We start from the raw sequence: 27960 nt of genomic DNA, 5'->3' as shown, positions 1-27960 counted from the left end.
ACTGGGGACAGAGTTGCTCACACAGAGCCCTTCCCATCACACACTCTCCTGCTTATCACTAGACCATGTGGAGGGGTGAGCCTCAGATCACCAGAGGATTCTATGTTATAGGCTAGGAGGTGGTCTCACTTCCTCCTGAACTTGAGTCTCCAAGAGGGACTCCTGTGGAGCAGCATTGTGCCCAACTAAAGGGACAGGGAGTACGTGTGAGATGGGAGGGTCCCTGCTTGTCTCCCCAACTCTCCTTCACTCCACCTCCTTCAGCCTACCTCTCAGTTTCTTCCCCTTCTCCTTTTCACAGTCTGCAGGTCCGGCTTGTTTGCCAAGGGTAAGGGGAGGAGTGAGGCTGGGGGAGCTTAGTGGGCTGGAGGTCAGACCTTCCAGAGGAATCTTCTAACAGTCTTAGGGCAGCTTAGCCAGCCTGGACACACCCCCTTGCTCCCCACACTGCCAATCATGCTCAGTTGTCCAGAAGATGATGAAGAGGCTGGTCAAGCAGAGGAAAGGAAGGAAGAGGGCCTTAGCCTAAGGAATCCATACGCAGAGGCTTGTGGGGAGACACAGACCCTTGCTCCCTGACATTACTTGGGGCCAGGATGGGGCAGCAGTTCAGCTGGGAGGAGGCCGAGGCAAGTGGCGAGATGGACGTGGCAGAGCTGCAGGAGTGGTACAAGAAGTTCGTGGTGGAGTGCCCCAGCGGCACACTCTTCATGCATGAGTTTAAGCGCTTCTTCAAGGTCACGGGCAACGAGGAGGCCACCCAGTATGTAGAGGGCATGTTCCGAGCCTTCGACAAGAATGGGGTAAGGCACCCCAAAGGGGAGCAGCAGAGGCCAGCCCACCTGGCTCACTCCTCATCCCTGAGCCAAGGGAGTGTCCTCAGGGAGAGCTCCAGTTCTCCAGGCCTCCTGCTGTTCCCTCTGCTCTTCGCTCCTCTCCATCTCCCCTTCCCTCCCTTCATCTCTCAGCTTTTGACTCATGCTTTCTGTTTCCTCTTCCTGAAAGCTGAGGGAAGGCCATCTGAAAGTCCAGGTCCTCTTTTTGTGTATTTTTGGCCAAGGCTCTGCAAGCCCAAGGACCTGGTTTTTCACACCCACCAGAGCCCCTGTCACTCTAAACACAAGGAGTTAAAGAGATGTCCCAGGTGAGACAAGCTGTATTAGCATAGACCATGAGCTTTCCCTTGTTGAGCTGAGATTGGTCAGGTCTTCCCCGCAAGAATGCTGGGGAGGTTCCTGAACCAACCCGGAGATTGGATCCATTATTGCAAAAGTCCCTTTCAATTCTTCAAGTCATGGAAGATAAAAATCATTTAAACCACAGGGTCTCTTTAAGCCCTCCAATGGTACTTGCAGTTAAGAAGGTTATAAATTTTGTAAATGTACACCTGTGAATTGAATTTAAATGTTCCATTCAATTAAAAAACCCTTGATTGTTTAAGGTTATCCAGTCCAGTGCCCCTGCAATCCTTTAAACCATTAGGTTTGTCTCAAATACCTATTTCAGCCCCCCAGACTGAAAGTGGTGTGTTGGACCTAAGTAATTAATCTGGAGAAAGTGTTAGTACTCCACTCCTTGGTGTGTGGAGAATTTCACTTTCTAGGCTGAATCGCTGGGAATGCCTCCAGGTTTGACCCTGTCCCTGGTACAGATCGATACACATCCCCTCATTGACCCAGGGCCAGGAGGGCAGGGTCAGGATCTCCCGTGCAACAGAACCGCCCTTGGAGATGACCCCTGTCAGCCACTCCCCTGGCACAGAGCCAGATTTCGACTTCTCAAGGTTCTCTGAGTCAGCAGCAGCCCTGTGAGGGAGCGTGGAGACTGTGTTACCCCAAATTGAATGTTGAGAAAACTGAGGCAAAAGGAAGTGGATTGATTGGCTCCAGGCCATATACTTAGGGTTTCTGACTCCTAGTCAAGTACCACTGCCTAGAAGGCACGGTTTTTTTTAAGAAAGAAAATGATTTTTTTTTTTTTTTTTTTTAAGTAGCTGTCTGGTTAGTTCAGTTGGTTAGAGTGTGGTGCTGATAACACCAAGGTCCAGGGTTCAACTCTTGTACTGGCCAGAAAAAAAAAAAACGTATTGAACTTCATAAAAAAAAGTAAATAAATATATCAGGTGATATATGACAAGACTCACTATTATAAACATATTAGTCTTCCCATATTCCTCTAAAAATTCAGTACAATAACAATTCAAGATCTAAAAGGGATTATTAAAACCCTGGGTATTATATAGTTGTATCCCTTATACCTCATCTCTTCTTATAAATCAGCATATAATGTCCATCAATTGTTTTTTCTTTTTTAATAACTTTTTTATTTGATGTGATTTTAAATTTACAGAAAAAATATAAGAATAGTACTAGTAACTCCCATGTACAATTTATCCAAATTCCCCAATTGTTACATTTTACCTCATTTACTTTATCTGTCTCTGTCTTTCTGCATATAATGTGTTATATACATATATAATAAATAGTTATAGCAATGGATAATGTATACATATACATATTTTTTGGAGAAAGTTGTAGACATCATACCCTTTTACCCTTAAGTATTTTAGTGTCTATTTTCTAAGAATGAGGACATTTGCTTAAATACAGTTTATCAAAATCAGGAAAAGCAGCATTGATATAATTCTATTATCTAATCGACAATCCATATTTAAGTTTGGTCAATTGTCCCAATAATGTCCTTTATAGCTTGCTTGCTTTCTCTTTTGGTGGCTGGCTAGTACATCTTTTTGTTGTTGTTGTCCTGATCACACATTGCATTTACTTGTGACTCCTTAGTTCTTTAATTTGGAACCTTTAATCTCAGTTTTTCTTTGTCTTATTTGACCGTGACATTTATGAAGATTGCAGCCCAATTATTTTGTAGAGTGTTCTACAATTTGAGTTTGTCTAATGTTTTCTCATGATAAGATTCAGGTTTTACATTTCTGGTGGAACTGTCACTGATGTGATGTGGGAATAGAAAATAGGATTATAATTTGGAACGCACACCACTGCGAGCCATGAGTACATTCAGTGAGGGAGGGGGAAGAGAAAGCTTTGATTGGCAAAAAGGGAGAGGTTCACATAAGCTGCAGGGAAACAGATTTACTGGTTGCAGAGACTCAAAGTCAGATTTGTCATCAGTCCATTAATTGAGGTGCCATTACTGGGCAGTTTTTTCTCAGAACATCTTACCTAAATTACTGCAGTTCTAAAGAACGTCTAGTGATAAACTTTGTCACAGAAATACATGCGTACATGCAAAGTAGGAGATGCATGAAGGACGTGAAAGGTGTAAAGGGATTTCTGACAGGTTTTAGAAGGTCCTTGGAAACAGTTATCTCAGACAAGGAAGCACGAGCCCCTCCTGTGTGCCTTTCCCAGTTCTGTTTTGTCTGGGTCTGACAGAAAGTGATTTCATCAACTTTCATAAGGTTAAGGTGGTGTTTGCCAGGTTTCTCCACTGTAAAATTACTATTTTTTCTTTGTATTTACTATTAAGAATATGAATTCTTTGTAAGTGAGTGTCTTGTAGGGATATAACTTGAGACTAAGTAAATATCCTATTGATCATCAAATTTGCATCTACTAGTTTTAGTAGAAATTGATTGATTGATAATTTTCTACCACTACCTTCTCTCTTTATTAGTTGGCAGTCTGCTGTCAGGAGGAGTTTTTCTAGAAGGGCATTTTAAGTTCTTCTGTCAGGAACTGAGCCTTTTTTCCCACTTAGTTTCCAAACCTGCACCCAACTCCATTCCCCACCTTGGCACAATCTCTTTTTTTCTAAGTTAATTTATTTATTTTTAATTGAAACATAATTGGTTGTATATATCTGTGGGGTACAGCATAGAATATCAATACCTATGTGCAGTACCTGATCCTCAAATCAGGATAATTAATATATTTATCATTACATAATATAATCATTTTTTGTGGCCCTTTACCAATTTCTCACTAACCCTCCTCTCTGCTTTTCCCACCTCTGGTGGCTTCAGTTCCATTCTCTCCTTTTGAAAGTTCAATGAATTATGGTGATTGTTATATCTTTCTTTCTTTCTTGTTTATTTGTTTATTATTTTTTAGCTCCCACTTACGAGTGAGGACATGCAGTATTTCTCTTTCTGTGCCTGACTTACCTCACTTAACATAATTTTCTCTAGGTTCATCCATGTTGCTGCGAATGGCAGAATTTCAGTCCTTTTAATAGCTGAGTAATATTCCATTGTGTATATATACCACATTTTCCTTATCCAGCCATCCAGCAATGGACAGTTATGTTGATTCCATGTTTTGGCTATTGTAGATACGGCTATGATAAACATGGAATACAGGTGTCTCTTCAACATGATGATTTCCATTCCTTTGGGTATACACCCAGCAGTGAAATTGCTGGATCGTGTGGCAGTTCTATCTATATTTGTTTGAGGGACCTCCATACTGTTTTTCCATAATAGATGCACCAATTTACAGTCCCACCAGCAGTGTAAGAGAGTTCCCCTTTCTCTGCATCCTCTTGGCACAATCTTCATATCAGGAAGTTTTATTTCTGGACAACTGGTCTGAGAGTTCTAGAGCAAATAAAGTCAAAGGAGCTCATAGATCTAGCTCATATGTCAACATCCGGGGTGACGGAAACAGGTGTGGTGGAGGCCAAGGGGCAGGAATGCCTTGTTTCCGTGACTTCTCCCCCTCACAGTGCTCTTCTCTTTGGCACTTGCCCAGCGATGCCCAGGAAGGGAGGAAAAGGGAGGAGGAGAAAGATCAAACGTCATTTGGGATTCTTACACAACACGCACTGGGGTCAGAGGTAGTGCACAAATGTGGCCAACTCAGGGAGAAATGGGGCAAGATAATCCCACAGAGCCGATGCCACGCCTGTCCTATTCCTGAGTAGACAGAGGCATTTCCATCACTCTCGGGCCTCTGTGGGTAATTGGAGCTGACGAGGGCCCCTGCACAGCGGATGAGATTAGTCCCTGCTGGAAGCTTCCCAGAAGTGGTCCTGGGGTTTGCAGCAACCTCACAGGTGAGATCACTTGTCAGGAAGAGAGCTACTCCAGAATGGGCCTCAAAGGGGTCACGCTGGAAACAGAATCATGTTGAGAGAGGATGTTCTAAGAACAGAAGGTTCTGGATAAAGAATGACAGAAAATGTAGAGACCTGGAGAGTAGAAATTTATAAGTGATTTGGGGTTTTTGTTTTTCTCCCTTTAGCACCCCTAGACACCAGGCTTATTTGTTAGAAATAGACCTTTAGTGGAGAAGGAAAGTTTTCCCAGCTTGATGAACTGGAGGAGATGTGTAGCTTGAAAGGCTCTGCCACTTGCTGGCTGGGTGGCCTTGGGCACCTCTGAGTCTCAGGTTCCTCATCCGTGAAATGGAGATAATATTTTCATACTCTATTCTCACATGAAGAAAAGCATGAGATGGACTTGTAGTAAGCTTAATAAACAATAACTACTGAAGAAAATATTCTTTTAAAGAACAACCACTGCTAAGAATCTACCCTAAAGAAATTACCACAGATGTAAGAAAAAATAAACATGCACAAAGATGTTCATTGAATAAAATATTAGAAATGTGTTCAACAAGAGGGAATGCCCATCCCCCCCCAAAAAAACCCTAAAAGTTTATATTACAAATAATTTTTAAAGACATGGGAAGAGGTTAAATAAAAATCCAGGAAACAAAACTGTAAATATAGTCAGACCTTGATTAGTTAAATATATGGTAAGGGGTCTGGGGACTGTGTATTTATAGGAATTATATAAAATACATTGACTAAAACACCTCAGGTGTTGATGTAGGCTAGTTTTATTTTCCTCTTGGTTTTTCTTTTGGCATTTGCTATTTTCCTCATTTTCTGCATATTCTCCTGTTCCTCAAAACTTGCTCGCCCAGGCACCCCTTCATCTGGGGTTGGGGCTTCTAGTGGCCTGACCCAGTGAAACAGAATTGCTTTGGGCCATCAGTGTCATGTTTGATTACAAAGTCATGTGAATGACAGACACTCCTGGGGAGCCAATGGCTCAGATTTTTGATCTGGAGAGCAGAGTTCCCACCCCTGGAAAAAATGAGCTCCTGTAAATGAGACACTGGCTCAACTAAGCCACTGTAGCCACCATCACCACCATCACCAGCAAGTTTCCAACTCAAACACATTTGGGGAAGAAAAGCAAGAAGAATGTCCTCCTCCGACTTCTGGTTTACTGCCTTTGAAATAATAGTTACTGTCACATTTCTGTTAGAAGAAAGTTTAGTTTCCTGGTTGGAGCCACCATAGAAGTAGAGTGTGCCCCTCCCCCTCTCCTTCCTCTGCCCAATTAACACCTGAGCTCCATCTCCCCCCTGCTCTTCCTGGAGGGGGTGGGGCACACGCCTGTCCTTCAAGGTAATGCCCACCTGGGCCTAGAGGTGGGCAGGGATTGGAGCCACTGCCTGGCCACCTTCACTCAGACTTGGGGAGAATGAGAGCAAAGGAAAATTTCAATGTGAACACTGCTTTGTAACCTTTCAAAATCACCTTAGTCCCAAACACAGAGCAAGTCAATCATTTACTCACTGATTCATAAATAGTTATGGGACCCGACTCTGGGCATAAGTGGCACTGTGCTAGGCATGGAGGAGGAACCCAAACAATGGAAACCCCTCCCTTCCCTCCAGGAGCATATAATATAGTTAGACAATGAGGCACACTTAATAAACAGCTAAGTGACAAACCAGAGTCAGTCCCACACTGTGTAGAATAGACAGGTGCTATGGATGTTAGAATGGGTGGAGAGGAGCACTGTGGCTGAAGTGGTCCGAGAAGGAAGGCTTCCTGGAGGAGGGGACTCTTGAGTTGAGCCTTGAGGGATGGGTAGGATTGGGTCTCACAGAGAATGAGAAAGGATCCCAGAGGTGGAGAATAGCATGAGCAAAGATACAGAGGTCACATGGACTGTAAGGAAGAGGAAAAGCCCCGAGTCTGTAGGGACAGATGACCCTGAATAGGGCTCACACCTATGCTCTGGGGAGAAGGGGCTGTGGACCAGAGAGGACCTCAGCAATATCCCACCCAATGCAGGACAACACCATTGACTTCCTGGAGTATGTGGCTGCCCTGAACCTTGTGCTGAGGGGCACGCTGGAGCACAAACTGAGGTGGACCTTCAAGATCTATGACAAGGACCGCAACGGCTGCATCAGCCGCCTGGAGCTACTTGACATCGTGGAGGTTAGTGTCTCTGCCCATGGACCAGCCTCCCGGGCACTGGAGCACTGCTGGGGCTCCGAGGCCTAACCACAGGTGACGAGCTGGGGTTGGGGAAGAGGCACTGGAATCATTCCGAGTGTGTTTTCTGACCACAGTGAAATTAAGCTAGAAATCAATTACAAAAAACTAACTAGAAAATCCACATCTGTTTAGAAATTAGGCAATACACTTCCAAGTACCCTATGAATCAAAGAAATATCACAAACACATACACACACACGAAAAAAGTATTTTGAACTGAATAATAATGCAAACGTGATATACCAAAACTAGCAGAATGCAGCTAACGCTGGGCTTGCAGAGAAATGTATAGCCTCAAAATATATATATTAGAAAGTAAGACTAAAAACCAGTGATCTAAGAAGCCATCTCCAGAAATTAGAAAGAAGAGTAAATTAAGTCAAAGAAAGTAGAAGAAAGGAAGAGCAGAAATTAATAAAACAGAAAAAAATGCACAAGAGAAAAAAGTCAACAAAACCAAAACCAAAAGTTGTTTCTTTTAAGACTAACAGAACTGACAGACTACTAGCAAGAAAATGAAATAATATATTTCAGACTTCAACATGTTACCTGCCTAGTAAGACTCAGAGCTACCCTGTGGGTGGGCATTGTTAGCCCTATTTTACACAGGAGAGAGTCTGAAGTCTGCTCAAGTTCCTATATCTAGGAAGCAGTTTAATCCCTCAGACTCCCAAACACCTTTCGCGACGCCTGCCTTGTGCCAGGCTCTGGGCTGGGCAGTGAGGCCATACAGGTCAGTAAGACACAGCCTGCGTCCTCAGAGAGCACTCAGCCTGGGAACTGCGGAGAGGCCTCATGGTTGTCTGTTTCCGCCACCTTTACACAGTGCTCTTATAAATAAATAAAAAATAAATGAAAATACACGGTGCTCTCACAAATGTAGTCTCACTGGGAGAAGAAACAGGGCAAAGGAGAAACCTGGTTTTTTCTTCTAGTCCAAACACCTATATTCCCATCATTTTATTTTACACAGACACAGACATACACCTACAGAGACACACTAACTTCTCTTTTTTCTCTGGATTTCCATTCCCTCTTCTGAAGAATGGAGTTTAGACTATCACAGTGACTTCTGGGCTCATGGTGGAAATGCAGATGGGGGGGGTTGGGTGAGGCCAGGAACTCCTCAGTAGGAATTAGGCCAAGGGACTCTGAGAGCACAGCCTGAGGACAGGTCCATTTTGATGTGGATCTGGACCATGTGGCCCTAAGATGCACAGCCTGGAGCGGTGGCAGTGAGGGTCGTGGGTCACTGGGGTGGGGTGGAGCTTGCAGGGTCTCCTGCAAATACAGCTGAGTGTTCTCCCGCAGGCAATTTACAAGCTGAAGAAAGCCTGCCAGCTGGAGGTAGAGACCAAGCAGGATGGTCAGCTGCTCACGCCCGAGGAGGTCGTGGACAGGATCTTTCTCCTGGTGGATGAGAACGGAGATGGTAAGTGGTGCGGAGAGGGTGGGGAGGGCTGCCTGCTCTGCAGCACCCCCACTTTCTGGCTGTGAGTCCTTGGGCAAGGCCCTTCACCTCCCAATGCCTGGTATCCCCACCTGTGAGATGGCTGTGGAGAGGATTACGTGAAATAACGGGTCATACGAGCACATGATGTTTGTAGGAGCGATTAAAACAATAGGAACTTTAGAGTCAGGTAGACTGCGGTGGTACATTTAACCTCTCAGCATGGTCTCAGTTTCCTCATCTGGAAAATGGGGATAGTGACAGTGGTTGAGAGCAATAAATGGGATGATGTGTTTAAGAGCCAAGCACAGGGTAGGCCTCCATGAAGGCTACTCGGGCTCTCCTCCCTGTAGCTTAATGCCCAGCCCCAAGGCTGGCTTGGCACACACGCACAAGAGCTCTCCAGAATCTCTCAGCTACACCCAGGATTTCAGAGTTACCGTGGGCAAAAGTAGAACTTTAATTCATCTGCAAAGAAAGCCCCTTAAAGATTCCAGGAGACTCCTGGAGAATTAGTTGACAAACTGTGGGCTTAGGACCTGAGACTGCAGGCTGGTTTGTATAAAAAGCATAGGCACATCCTAGGAGAGAAGATCTCTCCTCCTGTCCCAGCCCCAGGTCTTCCCTTCTCCTGCATGACTGTCTCTCCTATCCCTTGCTCAGGCCAGCTCTCTCTAGACGAGTTCATTGAGGGCGCCCGTCGTGACAAGTGGGTGATGAAGATGCTGCAGATGGACGTGAATCCCAGCAGCTGGATCTCTCAGCAGAGACGGAAGAGCGCCATGTTCTGAGCCGTCTGGGGCCCCAGGTGCCCTGGAGCAGTCCACAACCCCCTCTAAGACTCCAGGCTCACCCAGGTCTTCAGAGTAGTGGGAGGGTTCCTGGCTCAGCCTGCTCAGTCCCACTCTTGCCCTGGTGTGGACTTCCTGGCACCCCCTGTGCAGGGTGAGTGGGAGCGGGGGAGGGCTGCTGGCTCTGAAGTGGCCAACAGGGCACAGTCCATTTTGGAGGATTTACTGGGATAGAAGGGCACTCATTTACTCTCCCCCTTCAGCTGTTCCTTGGAGAACTATGCCTTGGCTGGGTGGCTGGAGGCCTTCTACAAATTTCCAGACGTTCTCAGTGGGAAGCAGGGACCAATGGAGCAGTGGGGTCCTCTAGATCAAACCAGCGATGAGGATGTCCACGCTCAAGGGGGTGTGAAGCAAAGACTGGTGGGAAGCAGGGGCTGGAAGGCGTTGAGACTGAATAAAAGGTAGAAATGTGTGTGTGTTTGGGGGGGTAATAATTACACAATCCAGGATCCTGAGGAGCATGCATGGGAAGGTCCCTGCCTTCTCCTCCCCAAGGCGTCCTCACCAGGGATGTCAACAAGGGAAAACTGCAGCAGGTCAGATAGCAGACTGTGGTCTTTCCATCCTTGGAGGGGTCAGCTGTGCTTCATGGGACTGTTTCAGCTCTGCCTGGATGCTGCTCCCCCAGCCCCTGCTGCCAGCCCACCCCCCTCAACTCCCCCCACCTCTCTCTCATCCTCCATACCAGCCTCCCCCACCTCTGTCCTCAGAATGCGTCTTCCACAATTCCCAGCCAGACACCCATGTGTCTCCTTAAAGAATGGAAAAACCTGCCTTTGGGGAGAATTGGGGTCCTGCTGACCTGAGTTCTAGGCCGGGCTTTTCCTCCAACTGCTGTGTGACCCAAGAACACTTCTTTTCCCTAAGCTGGGTTATCTCATCTACACGGTAAGCAGGTTGGACTAGATGAGCAGTTTCAGATTCTTATTTTTTTAGATGTGGAATTCCTTTTTGTTATACAAACTATTACGTGCAACCCCAATACAGAAACTAGATTAAAAGGGAGCTGCTCACATTGAAGCGGGGGCTGAGGAACTCAGACCCCTCCCACCCCTGGAGCTGCAGGCACCTCTGAAAACATGAAGTGAAAACCAGTGCCCTGGATCAGTGTTACCCCCGTGAGATGACTTAAAGTGGGACCTGCAAAACATTTGCTTTACCTGGAATAGATATGTTTTTATGTTGTTATATGAAAAATAAAATCAACCTATTGAACTTGTGGTTTTACAGATATGATATCTCATATAAAAGTTTCTTTTAGAAATCAATTTTAGGCAAAAGATGGTTGATTAAAAACATTCATAATAATCCATGTGGAACACAGATATGTCCCAAATCATAAAGGTGGTATGTGAAAGAGGTTGGGGGAATGTTGCCCTAATTATATGCAGACACCCTCCCAACTCTGACCTTCAGCATCTCCCAAGAGGCAGCCAACAAGAGAAGGAGCAGAAATGTCAACTCCCTTTTTCCCCAGACTGCCTGTGGCATTGACCTTCACCTTCCCTCCATGTCTGTTGCTCAGGCTCCCCACACCCAGCTAGAGCCAGCTGAAGTAAAGACTCAAAGCCCAGAAGGAGCATCTTTTAAAAAATGGTCACAACTGCCACAGCCTGTGTCTTTCCCCAGGTTCCTGTGGCAACCAGGCAGCTGTAACTCAGGGGCAGATCTGAGAAAACCTGCCATGAACGGGTAGATCTCTGAGTTGGGTATTCTTAAAGTTGGGGCGTACACAGAATGGGGATGGGGCTCACCTGTAACAGACTGCCCACTTCCCAACTGGTGTCAGGTGTCACTGCAGCAGGGATTTAGGTTCGACCAGTCACAGAGCTGTGGGGAACCCTGTGGCACCACACGCCACCATCAGGGTATGTATCAGGGACTTGTGCACTCTTCTGAAACAATATGGATTTCCTCTGCATATGTGAGGGCTCCCTGCAGTACCACCCACCTTTTTTCACTTTTTGGTCAACATCAGGCTTGAGGAAACCCTCCCAGAGTGTCTAAATGCACACACATACGTGCACACACACATGCACACATGGCAGGTCACTCAATCATAATTCAGATCCTCACTGTCATCCGAACATTCCATCCTTGTCTCCTTGGTAGGATTATATTCTTGAAGGAGCTGGGTTTTTTTCTCTTACTGGGACTCTAGGAGGTTCTCCCTAAAAATGGACATGGTGACCCTGATTGTTTTAAATTTGATAAAATTCAAATCCTAAGGGATATCCCCAATTTATACCTAAAAATGTCCCTCCCCATGTCACACAGCCCTACACGACACATATCACAGAGAATGCACCTCCATCCTTCCCACACACATCACCTTCTTCTCCATGTGCAACCCCCAACCCCTCTTTCATGTCCAAAGTCAAAGGTCACTTTTGCAATGCTGTCTCTGAGTCAGACTCCCACAGGAGTCTCCTACAGGAGTCTGTTCATAACTTCTCTTAACATGTTTTATTATAATGATGCTTCTATGTGTCTCCCCATTAACCATGAGTCCCTTGAGGATGAGTCCCATCTTCTTTGTACGTCTAACATGTAGCATTAGTACATAGTAGGTGTGCCATAAATGCTCATTGAAGGGAAGACTGAATCAATACAAACCACACAAGCAGACTCCAAGGTCCTGGGGGCAGGATGGGTGTGTGACTGCAGCACCAGGATCGAGGCTGCAGCCACCAGATCTGCAGAATTCCATCAGAGACCTGGAAAAGCCCAGCTCTGCCTCGGAGCTCCCACATCTAGAAGAGTGTGGACTGAAGAAGCTCAGCGGGGAAAACTGGGAAAAGCAGGGTGAAGAGCCAGAAGGGGCAAGGCAGGAGCCCAAGGGCAGAGGCATGCCGACAGTGACCCCAGCAGGGAGTGCTGCCACCAGCTGTGTCTCCTAGAGGGTCCAGGAACCATCCTTCAGTGTCTCCAGCTCTGGCCTCCCATCCCTGCCCCTCTGCTGTCACTGTGCACCCCAAAGAGGCTAGCTGAGCCTTTGGGTTCAGTTGATTCTCTCCAGTATTAAGACAAAAACAACGACAGCAAGCACCGCCATACCACCCCCCACCAGTACAGAAGCAGCTGGGCTCTGGGCTCAGCCGGCCGCTTCAGCTGCCCCAAGGCCAGCTTCTTCCTCCTCCTCGCCCTTCTGGAGCCTGCGCACGATACGGGTAAGGTCCAGGCTTCGTGTCAGCGTGTCCAGGAGCATCTGGTCCTTCTGGACACCCTCTATGAACTCTTCCAGGGATAGTTCCCCTGGGGTGGAGAGAAAGGGAGCCATGCGGAGGAGGGTGTCCACGCCTGCAGCCCAGGACCCAGTGCAGGATTCTTGCAAGGGGCTGGGACAGAGCCAACGCTAGGAAAAGTGGTCTGTGGGCACAGCAGGCAGAGGGGCTCAGAGCCCAAAGTCTGTTCCAAGAATCCCTAAAAGCCAACTCTGTCGCTGGGGCAGAGGTGGATGGAAGAGGGGACCAGCAAAGGGCCCTTTGTGCTTCCTCCTCCCCTCCTATACCTCACCGCTGCTGACCGCTCCCCTGGAAGTCCCTCCTAGGCCCACTTACCATCCCCGTTGATGTCAATCTTGGAGAACACCGTATCTGTGAATTCCTCGGCAGTCATGGTCGAGTCGCTGCAGGGGTTAATGGCTCGAATGGCCTGGGCGGGAAGAAGAGGCAGAAGAAAGGGGACCCATCCTAATTCTGCCTCAGTGGTGGGCGCGGACACAGTGAGAGCTGGTCTGACTCCCAACAGCCGTGGGGAGCAGAGGCCACCGTGCCCGGGGCCACAGGCAGAGCTGGAACTTAAGAGTCGAGCTTCTACTGTCTCCTGGTACCGGCGAGGAAACCGAGGCCCACCGAGGCCCACCCAGGGGAAGGAACGTGGTCTGGGTCACGCAGCTGGTGAGGGCCAGAGCTGAGTCCCAAATCCTGTCTCAGTCCTGAGACCGCAGGTCCCACCCGCAGGGCTGTCAGCTCTGGGTCCCCCCAGGCCTCTGCACCTGCCCTTACCCGGATAATGGTGAGCAGCTCCTCGCGGTCGATGCAGCCGTTGCCGTCGACGTCGTACAGCTTGAAGTACCAGCGCAGCTTCTGCTCCACCTTGCCCTTGAGGATGAGGCTGAGCGCCGCCACGTACTCCATGAAGTCGATGTGGCCGTCCTGGGCGAGGGGCGCGGCCGGCGGTGAGCGCACCCCGCACCCTGCACGCCGCGCCCCGCACCCCGCGCCCCGCGTCGGCCCGGCCCACCCTGCCTGCGCCCAAGGCTGCCCATCAAATCTGATAACACAACCCACAGGGGTGAAACGGCTGATACTGTCTCTTCACGGGCATTGGGGTTTTCATTGTCACTGGCTGCTTCCCTGTGACTCTCATACTTGAACCCTTCCCGTCAGGAGGGGTGGGACGTGTGTATAAGATGCAGGAGGATGCGCTCTTGGAAGTTTCTACACTGGGGCCGAGGAGCTGGGGTAGGGGCAGGAGAAAGGGGCGCCTCTCTCTTTCTTCCCTCTGTGCTTCCAGCTTTACTGAGCACCTCCTACGTGCTGTGGTGGACCGTGAGGATCCAGGACTCAGGAAGATATAAACCCTGTCCTGACAGGAGCCCAGTGTTGAGGACGCGGGTTTGAATCCTGGCTTCACCCTTTCAAAGCTGTAGGATCTAAGACAAAGGACTTAATATGACCCTTGCCCTCGGTTTCATCATCTGTAACAGTTACATAGTACCTACTTCTATGGGATTGTTATGGGCCTAAATGAGTCCATGTATGTGAAGCCCTCAACACTGTCTGGCACATGGTAAGCACTCAATAAATGTAACCTATTACTACTAGTATTGTTATTGGGAAAAGATCTCTATGTCATTATGCTGTATATTCAGTGGCTACACATCTGAACAGGACATTATGGAATCACAGATTAGGAGCACCCAATTGTGCTAGGGCAGGGGCAGGAGGAGAGGGGCACAGGGAAGCTTCCTGGGAGAGGTGATGCCCTCCCCCCTGCCCCCCCCCCCGAGTCTTGAAGAGGTTGGTCATGGGGGAGGGTGGCACAAGACATTCTTGCAGGACATTTCTCCAGGGCCCTAAATGTTCACTGGCTGACACTGCCTGGCCCTGCCAGCTCTGCCGATGAGGTCAAGGAAGCAGGGAGCACAGAACCTGTCTCTGCCCACTCTCCCCAAAACTGAATGAGGCTGGGAGAGGGAAGCTTGGGTCTTGCAGAAAGGCTGCGCACTGTAAGGAAAGGAGCACTGGACTTAGAGCATGTGACTTGGATTCCAGCTCCTGTTGCTGCACTTACATTCGTCCCTCGGAATCAGTGGTAGATTGGCTCCAGGACCTCCAGCAGTACCAAAATGCATGGATGTTCAAGTGCCTTCTATAAAATGCCTAGTATTTGCACATAACCTATGCATATCCTCTTGTATACTTTACTTCATCTCTAGATTACTTATGAATACTTAATACAATGTAGATGCTATGTAAATAGTTGTACTATATTGCTTTTTATTTGTATTCTTTTTTATTGTTATATTGTTATTTTTTATTGGCTTTTTCCCCCCAAATATTTTCTATCCACAGTTGGTTGAATACCAGAATGCAGAACCCACCCATGCGGAGGGCCAACTGTGCTCACAGCCATGACTCCAGAACCAGGAAGTTACCAAGAAGCAGATTTGGGGTCAATATGAAGAACTCTTTAACAGGAGTTGCCCATGGTGGAAGGGCCAGCCAGTACACTAATGAGCTTCCTGTCACTGAAAACATACAAGGAGAGGTTGGCAGGGATGTGGCAGAGGTGGGGCAGGGTGGCCTCTGGGATCTCCTGATCTTTGCTGGCCTTTTCCTGGAGCAAGGCCTTGACCACTGTGAGCCCCACAAGGAGGATCGTGGTCGTGGTGAACATTTGCGTGGTATATTCCCATGTTCAAGGGCTTTCACGCACGCCTAAGCTCATTCAGTCCTTGCCCAGCCCATCTCCCAGGATGGTCCTCAGAAGGGAGAAAGGCCCCTACACAACAGTGCTTGGATGAGCAAGAAACTGCTAAGCAGGTTTCCTCCGGGGAAGGGGACACAGGATGAGGATACTTTTGCTTTTCATTTTGTATCTTTTTGTATTGCTGGAAAATTTTACAATGAGCTGTATTACTTTTGCAATTAAAAAAAATACTGATGGCTAAAAAGAGGCAATGGAAAAGTATGGGCTTTTGTGCCAGAAAGACCTAAACCACTTCTTAGGCGAGACAGGACCTTGAACGAGTCACATGACCTCCTTGCGTCTCACTTTCCTCAGCTCTCGGATGGAACTGGCAACAAGCATGATTCAAGTTTGCAGTGCGGACTAGGTTTAATGATGAAACTTACAGCAATGCTAGCGTTTTTAGCGCTGTGCGCTGTGCGTACAGTCCCTGTGCTGAGTGCTTTCTTCACGTTACTCATTTATCTCACAGCCACCCCCACGAGGTGGGTATTTTTGTCCCCATTTTGGATGAGAAAGCTGAAGTTCAGAGACACGTAGGCCACACAGCTAATGAATGACAAAGCCTTGCCTAGAAAACTGGGTCTTCTAAATCTTACACCAGCGCTCGAATGTGGGGTCGAAGATTCACACTGATTTGTATGCACCTGTGTGATTGCCACACACAAGCAAGCCCAGGCAAAAGTAAGCAAAGCATATGCTTGTCCCCCAGGTCACACTGCCCAGTCACACTGCTGTCTCCCCGAACCCTATGCATCCGGGGCAAAACCCTAGGGTACAATTGTCTTCTAATGCAGGAGCTGGCAAACTTTTTCTGTAAAGGGTCAGATAGTAAATATTTCAGCTTTGCCACCAGACATTTTAGTGTGAAAGTAGCCACAGACAATTTATAAACGAATAGTTGTGGTGTGTTCTAATAAAATTTCATTTCCAAAACTAGACCAAAGGCCGTCATTTGTACATCCCTGTTTTAACTCTTCTCTGCATCAAAACCTCCTGGTCTTTGTCCCATCTCCTAGCCAATGTGCTAAGTTGCTCTGTGCTGATGACAGTGAGTTGAGACAGTGTTGCCCAAAGTGTGATTGTGTAGAATGGGTAGATTTGAGGCACATTAGGTGTTACAAAGATATTCTCCACTTTAATAAATCCATAATTAATGTGTATTATAAAATACATAACTAGCCCATCAAACTCATGATTTCTCAATGTATTCATTTATCATATAACCAATATTTATTAAGCACCTATCATGTTTCAGGCAGGCACTGTCCTAGGAGCTGGGGACCTGGTAGTGAACAAGACTGGCAAAAAATCCCTGTTCTTGTGGAGCCTACGTTCCCGTGGGGGAGATAGATGATTGACACGAAGGCTAAGTGGCATGTCCTCTGGTATTAGAAGACAAAAAGTGCTCTGGGGGGAAGGAGGGACTAGGAAATGCAGAAGTGGGGACCAACCCCAGTTTTAAATAGAGTTTAAACCAAGAGATCGGGGCAGGTGTTAGTGAGAAGGAGACATTTGAGCGGCAGGGGAGGGCGTGGCCAAGCAGAATTTTGGGAGAAGAGGGTCCCAGGCTGGGTATGTGTGGCATAAGGGAGGATCCCAGACAGCAGAAACAAAAAGTTGATTTACTTTCCATGGAAAGAAAAAGATCAGGTTGAAACAGTACAGATGGGGCTTGTATGTGACAAAAATTGAAGAGATGGCATATGAATGACTCAGATTAAGCAAATAAAGAATAGATGGGTTGCCCCTCCCTTGTGTCATATGTGTGATTTTAGGGGGTCCTTCTGCAGACTTATCTTGGCCCAAAGAATTTCCTGAGCAGGCGAGAAGAGGAGATGTGTCAGTGTGTTTGGGGGAGGGTGGGGGGGCTCAGACATGGACACTTCCCTCCCCTCCTGTTCGGGAGTTACTGCTTCCTCGGGAGCATGTTGGGGGTCCAGTGTGATGACGTCCTCCCTCCTCGCCTCCATGCCACGGGCTCCAGGACACTGCTCCATGCTCCCCCTTCGGGAAAGCCCTCGGGCACCAGGATACTGCCCTTGAGGCTGGGACTCAAAGCCCATAATCTGCTTTGGTCCCTTAACCCCAAATATTAGTGAGTTTTAAATAGCCACTGAGCCCCAGCTCTCCCTAGAAGCTCCACCTACATGGCGTTTGGTCCCTCTGGACAGCAAGGGGAGCCTCTCTAGGGCAGGGCTGCCGTGGGCACATGGCAGCCTTTATTACGTCCTCGCCTTTCATGTGAGGGGCTGGTGGGTGGGGAGGTCAGCTTGTGGATTTGGATTCTTCTACTGCTACATCTTGACTAAATTGTTCCAAATAAATGGAAGATTTGGTACTGAAAACCAACAAACATCTTAACTCATGTTCCCAACATCCATGACAGACTCAGGTGAATAAGCTGAGAGGCTGAGAAGAGAGACAGTGAGCTCAAGGTCACACTGCTGATGAAAGCTAGGTGTCCAACTCATAGTCCCAAACCCCCCTTTCATGGTCTCCTCTAGCTTATTAGGAAGTCCTCACCCAGTGCGTCCCAGTGGTTCCTCAGGGAGACATGCAATTGGAGTTGGGAATACCCTGGATTCCCCAGTGACCAGGCAGCCCTGCCCATCCCCAGTCCTAGTGTCCACAGAACATCATAGGTGACTCAAGGAACATGGGCCAGCCCATCCCAGACAGCTGAGGCTGAAGACTCATCATCCCGCTCCCTGCTCTTTACTCCTGCGTCCTGTGACCATCAAGAGCATTTGCAAAAGCACCACATGCTCGTAGGACCAGCACATCAGAGGTGCTCAATGGCTGTCTTGGAAGTGTTCACACTCATTTTGGAGTAAACTGAGATGTAGGTGTGGAAGAGACACAGGAAGCCATTAGATTCAGCCTCCAATTACACTCATTTGTGGCCCTCTCTGTGTTCCTCTAGAAAGTGAGAGCAGGGATGAGGTCTGGCTCATTCCTGCACCCCCAGTGCCTGATTCAGAGTAGGTGCTCAACAAACATTAAACTGAATCCCTAATGTGGAAAGTCAACCTCCCAAATAAACAACGGTTTAAATGACGTGGCTCCCCCAGCAGACACTCCTGTTCTCCTATCTGCTCTTTCTCAGCCTCCAACCTGGTCAGGGTCCCCAAGGCCATCCTCCAACACCCACCTCCCCAGGCCTTGCTCACCTTGTTGAAGTCAAAGGTCTCAAACATCTGCTCCACATACTGGCTGGCCGACGGGCTCAGGTTCTTGAGGCCGAAGAACTGGCGAAACTCATAGAGGGTGAGCTGGCCGGAGGGGCACTCGGTCATGAACTTCTTGTACCACTGGTGGCACTCGGTGCTGCTCAGCTCCTCCACCGACTTACCCTCCATGACGTTGCCCATCGCTCAAGCCTGCAGGAGACTGATGCCCAAGATGGACGGGTGCTGTTCCCTACGGCTCCCTGCACGAGGGCGTCTTGCCTTCTAAAACTAAGTCCTTTTCTCTCACAGGCCTGAGTCTTCAAGGTCTGAGCAAAAAAGGGCCTGATGAATCAGTTGGTACAGGGAAATGTTGAGAGTTGGTGAGCAGAGGGGAGAAGGTGATAGCCCACACCCAAGTTCAGGGGATGCCTGAGAACCAGTGTTAAAAGTCTCCACTAAATCCTTGCAGCCAGTGGGGACTGCACCCTGGGGAAGAGGGGTGAAAATAGAACAAAGCTTAGAGAAGCAGAGTCCCAGGATTACAGCCTTGAGCTGTAGGTGAGAGGATTGTTTTACCCAGTTTGCAGTCTCCTAATCCCTTCTTACCATGACAGAATGAGTGGCCAGCCAGTGGCTGCTCTGATCCTATGACCTCCATGCCCTTCTTCTCCTCTTTTGAGTGGGTTCACAATGTTTTTGGTTCCCACCCCCAGTCATGGAATTGAGGTACATATGAGATAGAGCTGGTTCCTCTTCCAGGGAGAAGCCAACCATGGGCCCTTGACAAGGCTGCTGTGTGCAGCTGTCTAGGCTGTGCGTTGCACTTGGCCATCACAACTGACGGGGTCCCATCACCCATGGACATGCTGAAATCTGATAGCACCTGGGCAGATGCAGTGTTTGGGGGCCTCCAAGACAAGTCCTGAGCAGCCGGAGTAAACCCCTCCTACATTAACCTTCACCATTACACACAGCCATGCACACACACAAACTCACACACACACTGGTCCCATTCTGACCACACTCTATGTTCCCACAGGTTGAATCTTTTCCATCCTGGGAGGCCTGAATTCAATCCCCCATCTGACTCTGAACCTAACACCATCGCCTACCAGGGGCATTGGTTGGGGGGGGCACACTGAGTGTGTGCCTGGTGCCCTGGGGTGTGTGAGCATATGAGTGAGAGTGCAGGCACACAGGGGCATGGAAAGCTCCTAGGCCAAGCCTAGGGGTTGTATACACAGCAGCAGCTTTCTCTGATGCCTAGTGAGATGTCTACTTTCTGGCTGCAGACTTTAAAATTGCTTCATTTATGGAACCAACATTCAGGGGCTGGTGCCCTTAAGCTGGACGCTTCCAGGAAAGCTCAGAGCCATTGCTCACTCTGCCCTGTCCCTTCCTCTTGTTTGCCTCCCTCCTTTACCTGTGGGCCATGCCCAGATCCCCTAACTCAGCCAGTGGGAACCACTACCCACATTTCTGCTTTCCCCAGCAAGGCCTTGGATACCTGTTTCAAGTTGTATATTGATCCACTAACGTAAAAGTGCCTTTTATACTTAAGAAAGGGATGCCTTTTGGGGGTGCCCATCCTGATTGATACAAAAGCTGAGCAATTTCAAACACTGCACAAGATGTCATGCATCTTGCTAGTGACACAGGTTTGCTGAGTTCCTCCCAGGAACCTCCAGCTGTGTGCCTGGTCCCTCCTAGACTGCAAGGCCACAGAGGGAGGATTCTTTACTCCAGACTGCAAAGCATTTTTTCTTCAGAGAGTGAAGACTAAGAAAGATTTTCATATACACACATATGTAATATAAATGTACTTATATTTATATAAATTTTATAATATTAAATATTAGGTAAATATTAGCTATTATTTTATTATTTTGTATCTGTTACAAAATAACAGCATGTCTGGCATGCTGTTGACTTTATCATCTAGGTGCAGCTCTACTGCATCTGGGGCACAGTGGTATCCTTAGGTTAGAGCCGATCACACCTCTTGTCCCCGTTCACCATGGGCCCTGGGCTGTCAGAAGAACTGTGTGTAGGAACAGACATCTAACCTGCCTCCCAAAGGACACGTACCAGTTGTGGTCAGGCCCTTGAGAAGGTAGCAGCCTTTGTTGAAACCTTATTAGATCCAACCCCATTCGCAACTCCCTGCCCCTTTGCCTGCCTCTACTAAAGAAGCTGGAAAAGCAAGAAAACTGTGTTGCTAGTCTCTCTTGCAGCTGGGAGTAGCCACACGACATGGTTCTGCCCAAAGAGATGTAAGTAAAAGTCCACCATGGTTTTCTGGGGAAGCTTACTTTCTTGATAAAAAGCGATAAAAAATGCAGTTGGTGCTGCCCTTTCCCCACTTTTGGCCTTGAATGTGGACATGATACCTGGAATGCAGCAGCAATCTTGTGACCATGAGGTTACAAAGGGAAAGCCCAAGAAAACCAGAGATGTTAGCCATTGCTGTTGAGCTTATGAACCCATGACAATACCTACCACCTCTCCCCATATTTCCGGTTATGTTTGAAAAATAATCTTATTTAAACAAAAAAACAAACTAGAACCCTCAGAGATAGTTTGAGGATCGAGGCACCAGGAAGATGGTGGTTTATACGATTTTGAGTGAAGAATGCCAGGCTCTTGATCCTAGGAGGGTTCCCTGAGAACTGGACAGAAGGGAGGACCAGGGACCTGGAGAAGGTCAGCTCAGAGAGATGGCCCAGCTCTGTCAAGGAAGTGCAGCCATGGCCTTCCAGCCATCAGGGACAGGCCAGTGTCCCCATCCATGGACTGTGTCCACTGCCTGGGGTGAAGGAGAAGCGCAGAGCGATGGAGATCTGTGCCCCTAGGCACTGCTCAGCCCCAGCAGCCTCCCTTGGGTGGACACCCCCTTTCAACAGCACAGGACACACATGAGAAACCAGCAGCAGGACGCACACCTAGGGAGGGACCTCCCTCTTTGGTGCTCCAGGTGGAATGAGCCAAAGAGCTCCCTCAGAACTGGGCCAAGACAGGGAGGAGTGCATCTCTGGCCCTGCCTCATGTGAGCACCTGCCAAACATAACCGGGGGGTGTAAGGGGTTATGTGCTCAGGGCCAGGTCTGCCTTCTCGGGTCTGGCGTTTCCCCTCAGTGCAGCGTTCACCGTTTCCATCATAACGACTGCCAGTTGGTCTCTCTCTTTTTTTTCCAGTTCTGCAACTCTTTTTGCCTATTATCCTGAGCAGGTGGATCCAGAGGGCCCAGAGATCAGGACGCTCCTTAGAAGACCAGAGGGAGAAAGACAAGGCTGACACTGACCCTGCGTCCCTGTCACTTACTGTGAGCATAATACCTATGAATGGAAGGAAATGACAAGAAGCTCACAGGGTTCATCTACAGGTCATGGGATCATCAGGGATTTTTTAACCTTTGCTTTTTAAAAATTGTCTGCATTTTTTTAAATGGTTCACAATGAACATATGCTGCTCACGTAATCAAAGAAGATAGTTGTTTTTGAAAAAGAAACCTAACAGGACAGTTTTACTGCCACACTAACTAGAGTGATCCGTTTAGGGTGCCTGGGGGCAGGGAGCTGGGATCTGCCTGCTTTGGTCAGGTTTTCCAGAGTATGTTGGGGGACGGTCAGGGCAGGAGGCTCCTCCAGGTAATTTGCTTGGGGCCCAGCTGGAATCTGTGTCCTTGCAGAGTCCTCTCAGGCCCAAGATTTGGAAATAAAGGGGTTGAGGAAGAGGCAGCAGGTCATCTTTCCATCTCTACCTATTCAAATCCTCTTTGCTCTTCATGGGTGACTACAGATGCCACCTCCTCTGTGAAGCCTTCGTGAAACTCTCCAGAGTTCATCTCTCCCCTCAGCACACTGACATTTTGCTCATGTGCTAATTTTAGGTGTCAACTAGACTGGGTAAAGTTATACCCAGAGAGCCATTAAAGCGTTATGTCTGGGTGTGTCTGTGAAGGCATTTCCAGAAGAGACAGGCATTTGAATCGGTAGACTGCAGGCACCATCCAATCAGCTGAGGCTTAGATAGAACAAAAAGGCAGAAGAAAGGCCAATTCTCTCTTCTGGAGCTGGGACACCCTTCTAATTCCCTTGGACATCACTCCAGGTTCTTGGGCCTTCAGTCTCAGACTAAGAGTTACTCCATCAGCTTCCCTTGTTCTGAGGCTTTTGGACTTGGACTGGGCTGTGCTACCAGCTTCTCTGGTTCTTTAGCTTGCAGATAGCATATTGTGGGAATTCTCAGCCTCCATAATTGTATGAGCCAATTCCCCTAACAAATCTCCTCTCTTCTCTCTCTGTCTCTCTATCTCTCTCTCTCTCCTATGGTTCTGTCTCTGGAGAACCCTAACACGTGTTATATTAGCTTTCTATGCTGCATAGCAAATTACTACAAAGTCAGCAGTTTCAAAACTACACGCATTTAATATCTCACAGTTTCTGTAGGCCAGAGCCCAGGAATAGTTTAGCTGATCCATTGCCCAGGGTCTCATGAAGCAGCAATCAGGTTGTCATCTGGGCTATGTTTTCATCTGGAGGCCTGAGTGGGGAAGAACCTACTTCTAACTCATTCTGGTTGTTGGCAGTATTCATGTCCTTGTGGCTATATGACTGAGGACCTGGCTTTTTCCTAGATATTGTCTGGAGGCCACTCTCAGGTTCTGGAGGCTGCCTGTAGTGTCTAGAGGCTCCCACAGGTCCTGTTACATGGGTTTGCGCAATATGGCTGCTATTTCATCAAGCCAGAGAGGAGAGCCTCTCCAATCTGCTAAAACAGAGTCTTATTTAACATAACCCAATCAAGGAACTGACATCCCATGTCCTTTGCCACACTCTGTGGGTCAGAAGCTAGCCACAGGTCTCACCCACACTCAGAGGGAGGGGATTATACAAAGGAAAGAACAGCAGGTGGTGGAAATCATTGGGGGTGACCCTTACAGTCTACGGTACATTCACACTTCTACAGTAGCATAGACATAACATTCATTTCTTTCTGGAATTATTAGCCACTGTTTCTTGCCAGCCTGCCTTCAGGAACCCAGCAAACTCTAGGAGGGTGGAGAACATTGTCTTATTCATCTCCAGCAACCTCCCAGCACCTAGCACCACGGATTCCACATGCTCACATGCTGGTTATTCTGTTTACCCCTCCCCATCTCGTTCTCCACCTTTCTCATCCAGGTTGAAGCCCCAGGAAGCTGATCTCCATGGACTGTATCCCCCGGACTCCTTGCCCTCTGGCTTCAAGCTGGGTTTGTCCATTGAGAAACACTGGAAGGAGACTGGAGGGTGGAGAGAGAAGGGCTGGGGTGAGTGTTTCCCTCCCTCCCTGCTGGCTCACAGCTTTGGCAGTGGTTGTTTTCTTCTCCCTTCAGCCACAGCTCCTGCCAGAGCTCTCTGGGCTCCTGTAATGACAGCTCCCTCCCTCTACCCCATTAGGCATCACAAGGGCTACTCTCTGCTGCTACTCTGGGTAATCACCATTCCCTGAACTATGCCCACTTCTCTGTTAATATGAGGGTACTCAAAAAGTTCATGGAAAGATTTTTTTAGATGCATAAAAGGAAACATGTTATCTTTTAATTCTATTTTTCCACAAATTTTTCAAAATACTCACATAGTCCCCTCACTAAACTCTCCTCAGTTACCTTTTTGAGAGTAACATTTGACTCCCAGGAGCTTGAGCTCAGTAAAATATTGAATGAGTGAATGCATGCATGCATGACTAAATAAGGATTAAGGAAAGCTAAAATTGGATGAAACCATTATTAAATATCTACTCTGTTCGAGGCACCATGCTAAGCTTATTGAATAGGCTCACAAGTCCTGTGGGGTGGGTATTATTATTTCCACGTGAGACAAGAGAAATTTGGGGCAGAAAACTTAAATCACCTGCTCAGGTTCACAAAACTTTTAAGTGGTAGTACCACAGTTTTTCCAGCTCGTCATCGTGCTTTTAGCCCAGGCCTTCAAGTCTCTGAGGAAGGGCTGGACGGAGGCGGAGGAGCCCCTCAACCCCCCCCCCCCAATGCCAACTGCTCTGGCCCTCCCTTGTGGCCCTTCTGCCTAACAATTCCATTGACAGAGAGCTCGCTATCTTTGGGTGGGGAGGGCCCTTGTCTCCAGCCCAGGGTGCGAATGGAATCCCCTGAGACAGGGATGCCAAATCAGGAAGGACTGGGATCTAGACCAAGGCCTCAAGGAATAGGCACACACAAGGTTTACATGAGGGTACGGAGGACCAGAGTGTCTGGATCACACAGTGGACACAGTGAGAGAGATCGTGTGGCTTCCCCTGGCTGCTCTGTCTGCCAAGAATCCCTCCCGGGACAGATGCTATACCAGAGAACCCACCCAGCTCAATAAAGCCAAGGACAGGGAGTGGGTGGGGTGGGCGTGGAAAGGAGGAAGCCAGGCCAGGAAGAGACAGGAGGGGCAGCGATCCCAGGCCTGACTAATCCCCCTGTGAGGCTGCCTGTCTGCCCACTCTGCACTCCACAGAAACACAGCAGAGCACAGATTCATTTGCCTCCTGGGATCATCCCACCCAAATCAAGGTCAGACCTTGACTAGCTTCTTTAATGGGTTCCCGTGGAGGCTGCCCTACCAGTGTGAACCTCAAGAGGGCGACCACTCTTCAGGAGAGAGGATAAGGCATTTGTTGCGGGAGAGAAGACTCCTGATGGAGACGCGGCCCCTCACCCCACACAGGCTATAAGATTTGGGAGGGCAGAGAAGGTTCTTGTTCACATCTTAAGGATCCAGCCCACAGTGTCTGTTAGATGATTGACTGATTGAATGAGTAATTAAGACTTCTGATTATACATACTGAAAACTTGCGTTTATCTCTGCTTCTTTTCAAAATCCCACCAAAATAACAAGTGCATTTTTAAAAGCTACACATCCAAAGAGATAAAGAGAAAGAAGACAGCAGATGGGAGGTTCTAACAAAATTTTGGAAAACAGAAGGCAGACTAGAGAAAGTTGGAACAACTGCTTTCAAAGAGGGGGATGTGGAGGCTGGTACAGACGCAAACCTATTCCTGCCACAGACCTCTGGAGGGGCTGGCTGGTTTAGTGCACTTGGTTAGAGCATGGTGCCGATAACGCCAAGGTCAAGGGTTTGGATCCCTGAACCAGCCAGCCACCGAAAAATAAAAATAAAAAAGAACTCCGGTGATATGGATTGAATTGTGTCCCCCAAGTTTTATGTATTAGAAGCTTGATCCCCACTGTAACTATCGAGGGTGGGAGATCCTGTTATGGTCATTGAAAGGTGGGGCCTTCAAGAGGTGATTAAGTGGATATAATGGTCATGGGTGTGGTTCTGAGGGCTTTAAAAGAAGAGCACACGAGGAGCGCTCTCTCTGCCCTGCCATTTTCTGCCATGTGAGACCCCTGTGCTATTTCTCTCTCTCTGCTTCCACCATCTTGCAATGTGATACCCTGTGTCGCTGAAGCCACCGCTAAGGAAGGCCTTCAGCACATGTGTTCCCTGGACTTTGGACTTCCCAGCCTCAGAAACTGTAAGCAATAAATTTCATTGTCCTACAAATTACCCAGTTCCGGGTCTTTTGCTATAAGCAACAGAAATGGACTAATACAACTGGAGTCTCAGGAGGTGGGTGTACCACATGCCCCTGAAGGCTGGGATGCAGGACATGCAGGCAGGATATAGGACTGGTCAAAAATCTGTATAAGGAGCAGTTAGCTCACCAGATGCCCTCCCCAAGGCAGCAAAACAGGTATCTCAAGGCACCAATTCCCTCCTGAAAATTATTCTGGAGATTTGGACCCAAGAGACCCTAGGCATAGTCTCTAGGCACAGCCTCGGGAAGAGAAGAGCCATTCTGAAAATGAGTTAAAGTTTACATATGAAGAGTGAGACTGCCCCCCCTACACACCCCTTTCCATGTACTTGGCTCCTTGAACACCAACAACCAGGCAGAAGGAGAGACCTGGTACAGATGACAAGTGGCCTGGTTCGAGCCAAGGATCACCAGGCATTTGAGGAAAGCCTCTATCTAGAAAGAGAGCCTACGCTGAGCAAACAGAAAACCTTGGATTCTATGCTGTTAGGGTTGCCTTTAGGGGTCCTCTCTTCCTTCCTCTCTGCTTACCATCTTCCTTACACACAAAGGCAACCAGGGCAGCCTGGCCAGTGCCATTGGCTGTTTGTCTGGGTCCCCAAGACATCCTGTTCCTACTTCGCACACTAGCCCCAACCTCTTGTGCACAAGAAGTATGCTCCTCTGAAAATGCTGCCATACCCAGAGTGACATATGACTCCTAGGAACGAAACCAGCCAGATCACCTGATAAACGTTTAACAACTGGCTCCCTGGAAAAAAGAACCCCAATTTGTAGGCATTTGCTGATTTCCATGGTGTAAATATTCCCACCAAGGCCGATTTTAAACTACCAACATGAGGTCGCTGATGGTGGAATTGGGAAGAACTGAGCACAGTCAGCTCTCACAGGCCTTTATGAGCTGGCTCCAGCACACCACTGGAGTCACCCCTGGGTGGCAGTGGCCAGGGACTCATTCAGGTCACTGCTATGAGTCAAGTGTCCTCTGCCTCTGTCCCCCTCTTCATGATCAATGCACCTAACTAACCTCGGAATCAGCTCTTCTGGACATGAGGAGAGACCTGGGATGGGGAATCCATCCCTACCAACAAACTACAAGTCAGAAGAGGCAGTTTTACATAAAACTGGGGCTGGGACGGGCTCTCTAAAGATGGTGTTCACTTTCTGCATTTCTTCCCCATTCTCCAGTGGCTGCTCCAATCTGGGGTGAGAGGACCTCCTAAGAAAGCAGGGCTCATTGTCAGCTAATGTACCTCATTCTTATCTTTGGAGGGGTTGCCATGCCTGGACCATGGGGAGGCTGTGGCCAGCATGAGCTTTGCTTAGGACCCAGGCTCTGGAGGAAGGTGGGGGTTACACTTGGGGTGAGTGGACTAAGAATCAAGTCCTTCCAAGTCTTCAGGAAACTTTGGACATGACCTTGCTATACAACACCCCCATGGCCTCAGTTTATGCACCCACAGCAATCCATTCAGATGCCACAGAAGGAAAGGAGAAACTTTAATTGCTGCTGAGATGAAAGACTTCCCTTTGCCATTGTTGACAGGTGGGCACGGCATGGCTTGTCTTAGCCCAGGTACAGGCCACTTCTCCTGGAATGAGCAGCCCTTTCTCCCTGGGACCGAGGGTCAAAA

General features: G+C 48.2%; 2 protein-coding genes across 2 annotated transcripts; one reads left to right on the top strand and one right to left on the bottom strand.

Moving 5' to 3' along the window:
- The first annotated feature begins 319 nt into the window (after nucleotides 1-319).
- Nucleotides 320-9522, top strand: GUCA1B (guanylate cyclase activator 1B). Its single transcript, XM_063097401.1, has 4 exons — nucleotides 320-803; nucleotides 7072-7221; nucleotides 8593-8713; nucleotides 9395-9522. The coding sequence occupies exons 1-4, from the start codon at nucleotides 597-599 to the stop codon at nucleotides 9520-9522; spliced, it is 606 nt and encodes a 201-aa protein (XP_062953471.1). The 5' UTR covers nucleotides 320-596.
- A 3157-nt stretch (nucleotides 9523-12679) lies between these two features.
- Nucleotides 12680-18935, bottom strand: GUCA1A (guanylate cyclase activator 1A). Its single transcript, XM_063098480.1, has 4 exons — nucleotides 18735-18935; nucleotides 13593-13742; nucleotides 13146-13239; nucleotides 12680-12840 (listed from the first exon to the last, which is right to left on the bottom strand). Exons 1-4 carry the CDS (start codon nucleotides 18933-18935, stop codon nucleotides 12680-12682), a joined length of 606 nt encoding a protein of 201 aa, XP_062954550.1.
- Nucleotides 18936-27960: the final 9025 nt, after the last annotated feature.

This window comes from Cynocephalus volans, chromosome 5, assembly GCF_027409185.1.
Source record: "Cynocephalus volans isolate mCynVol1 chromosome 5, mCynVol1.pri, whole genome shotgun sequence".
Taxonomy (NCBI): domain Eukaryota; kingdom Metazoa; phylum Chordata; class Mammalia; order Dermoptera; family Cynocephalidae; genus Cynocephalus; species Cynocephalus volans.
Note: the sequence above shows the minus strand (reverse complement) of the source record. Positions and strands in the feature narration are given on the sequence as shown.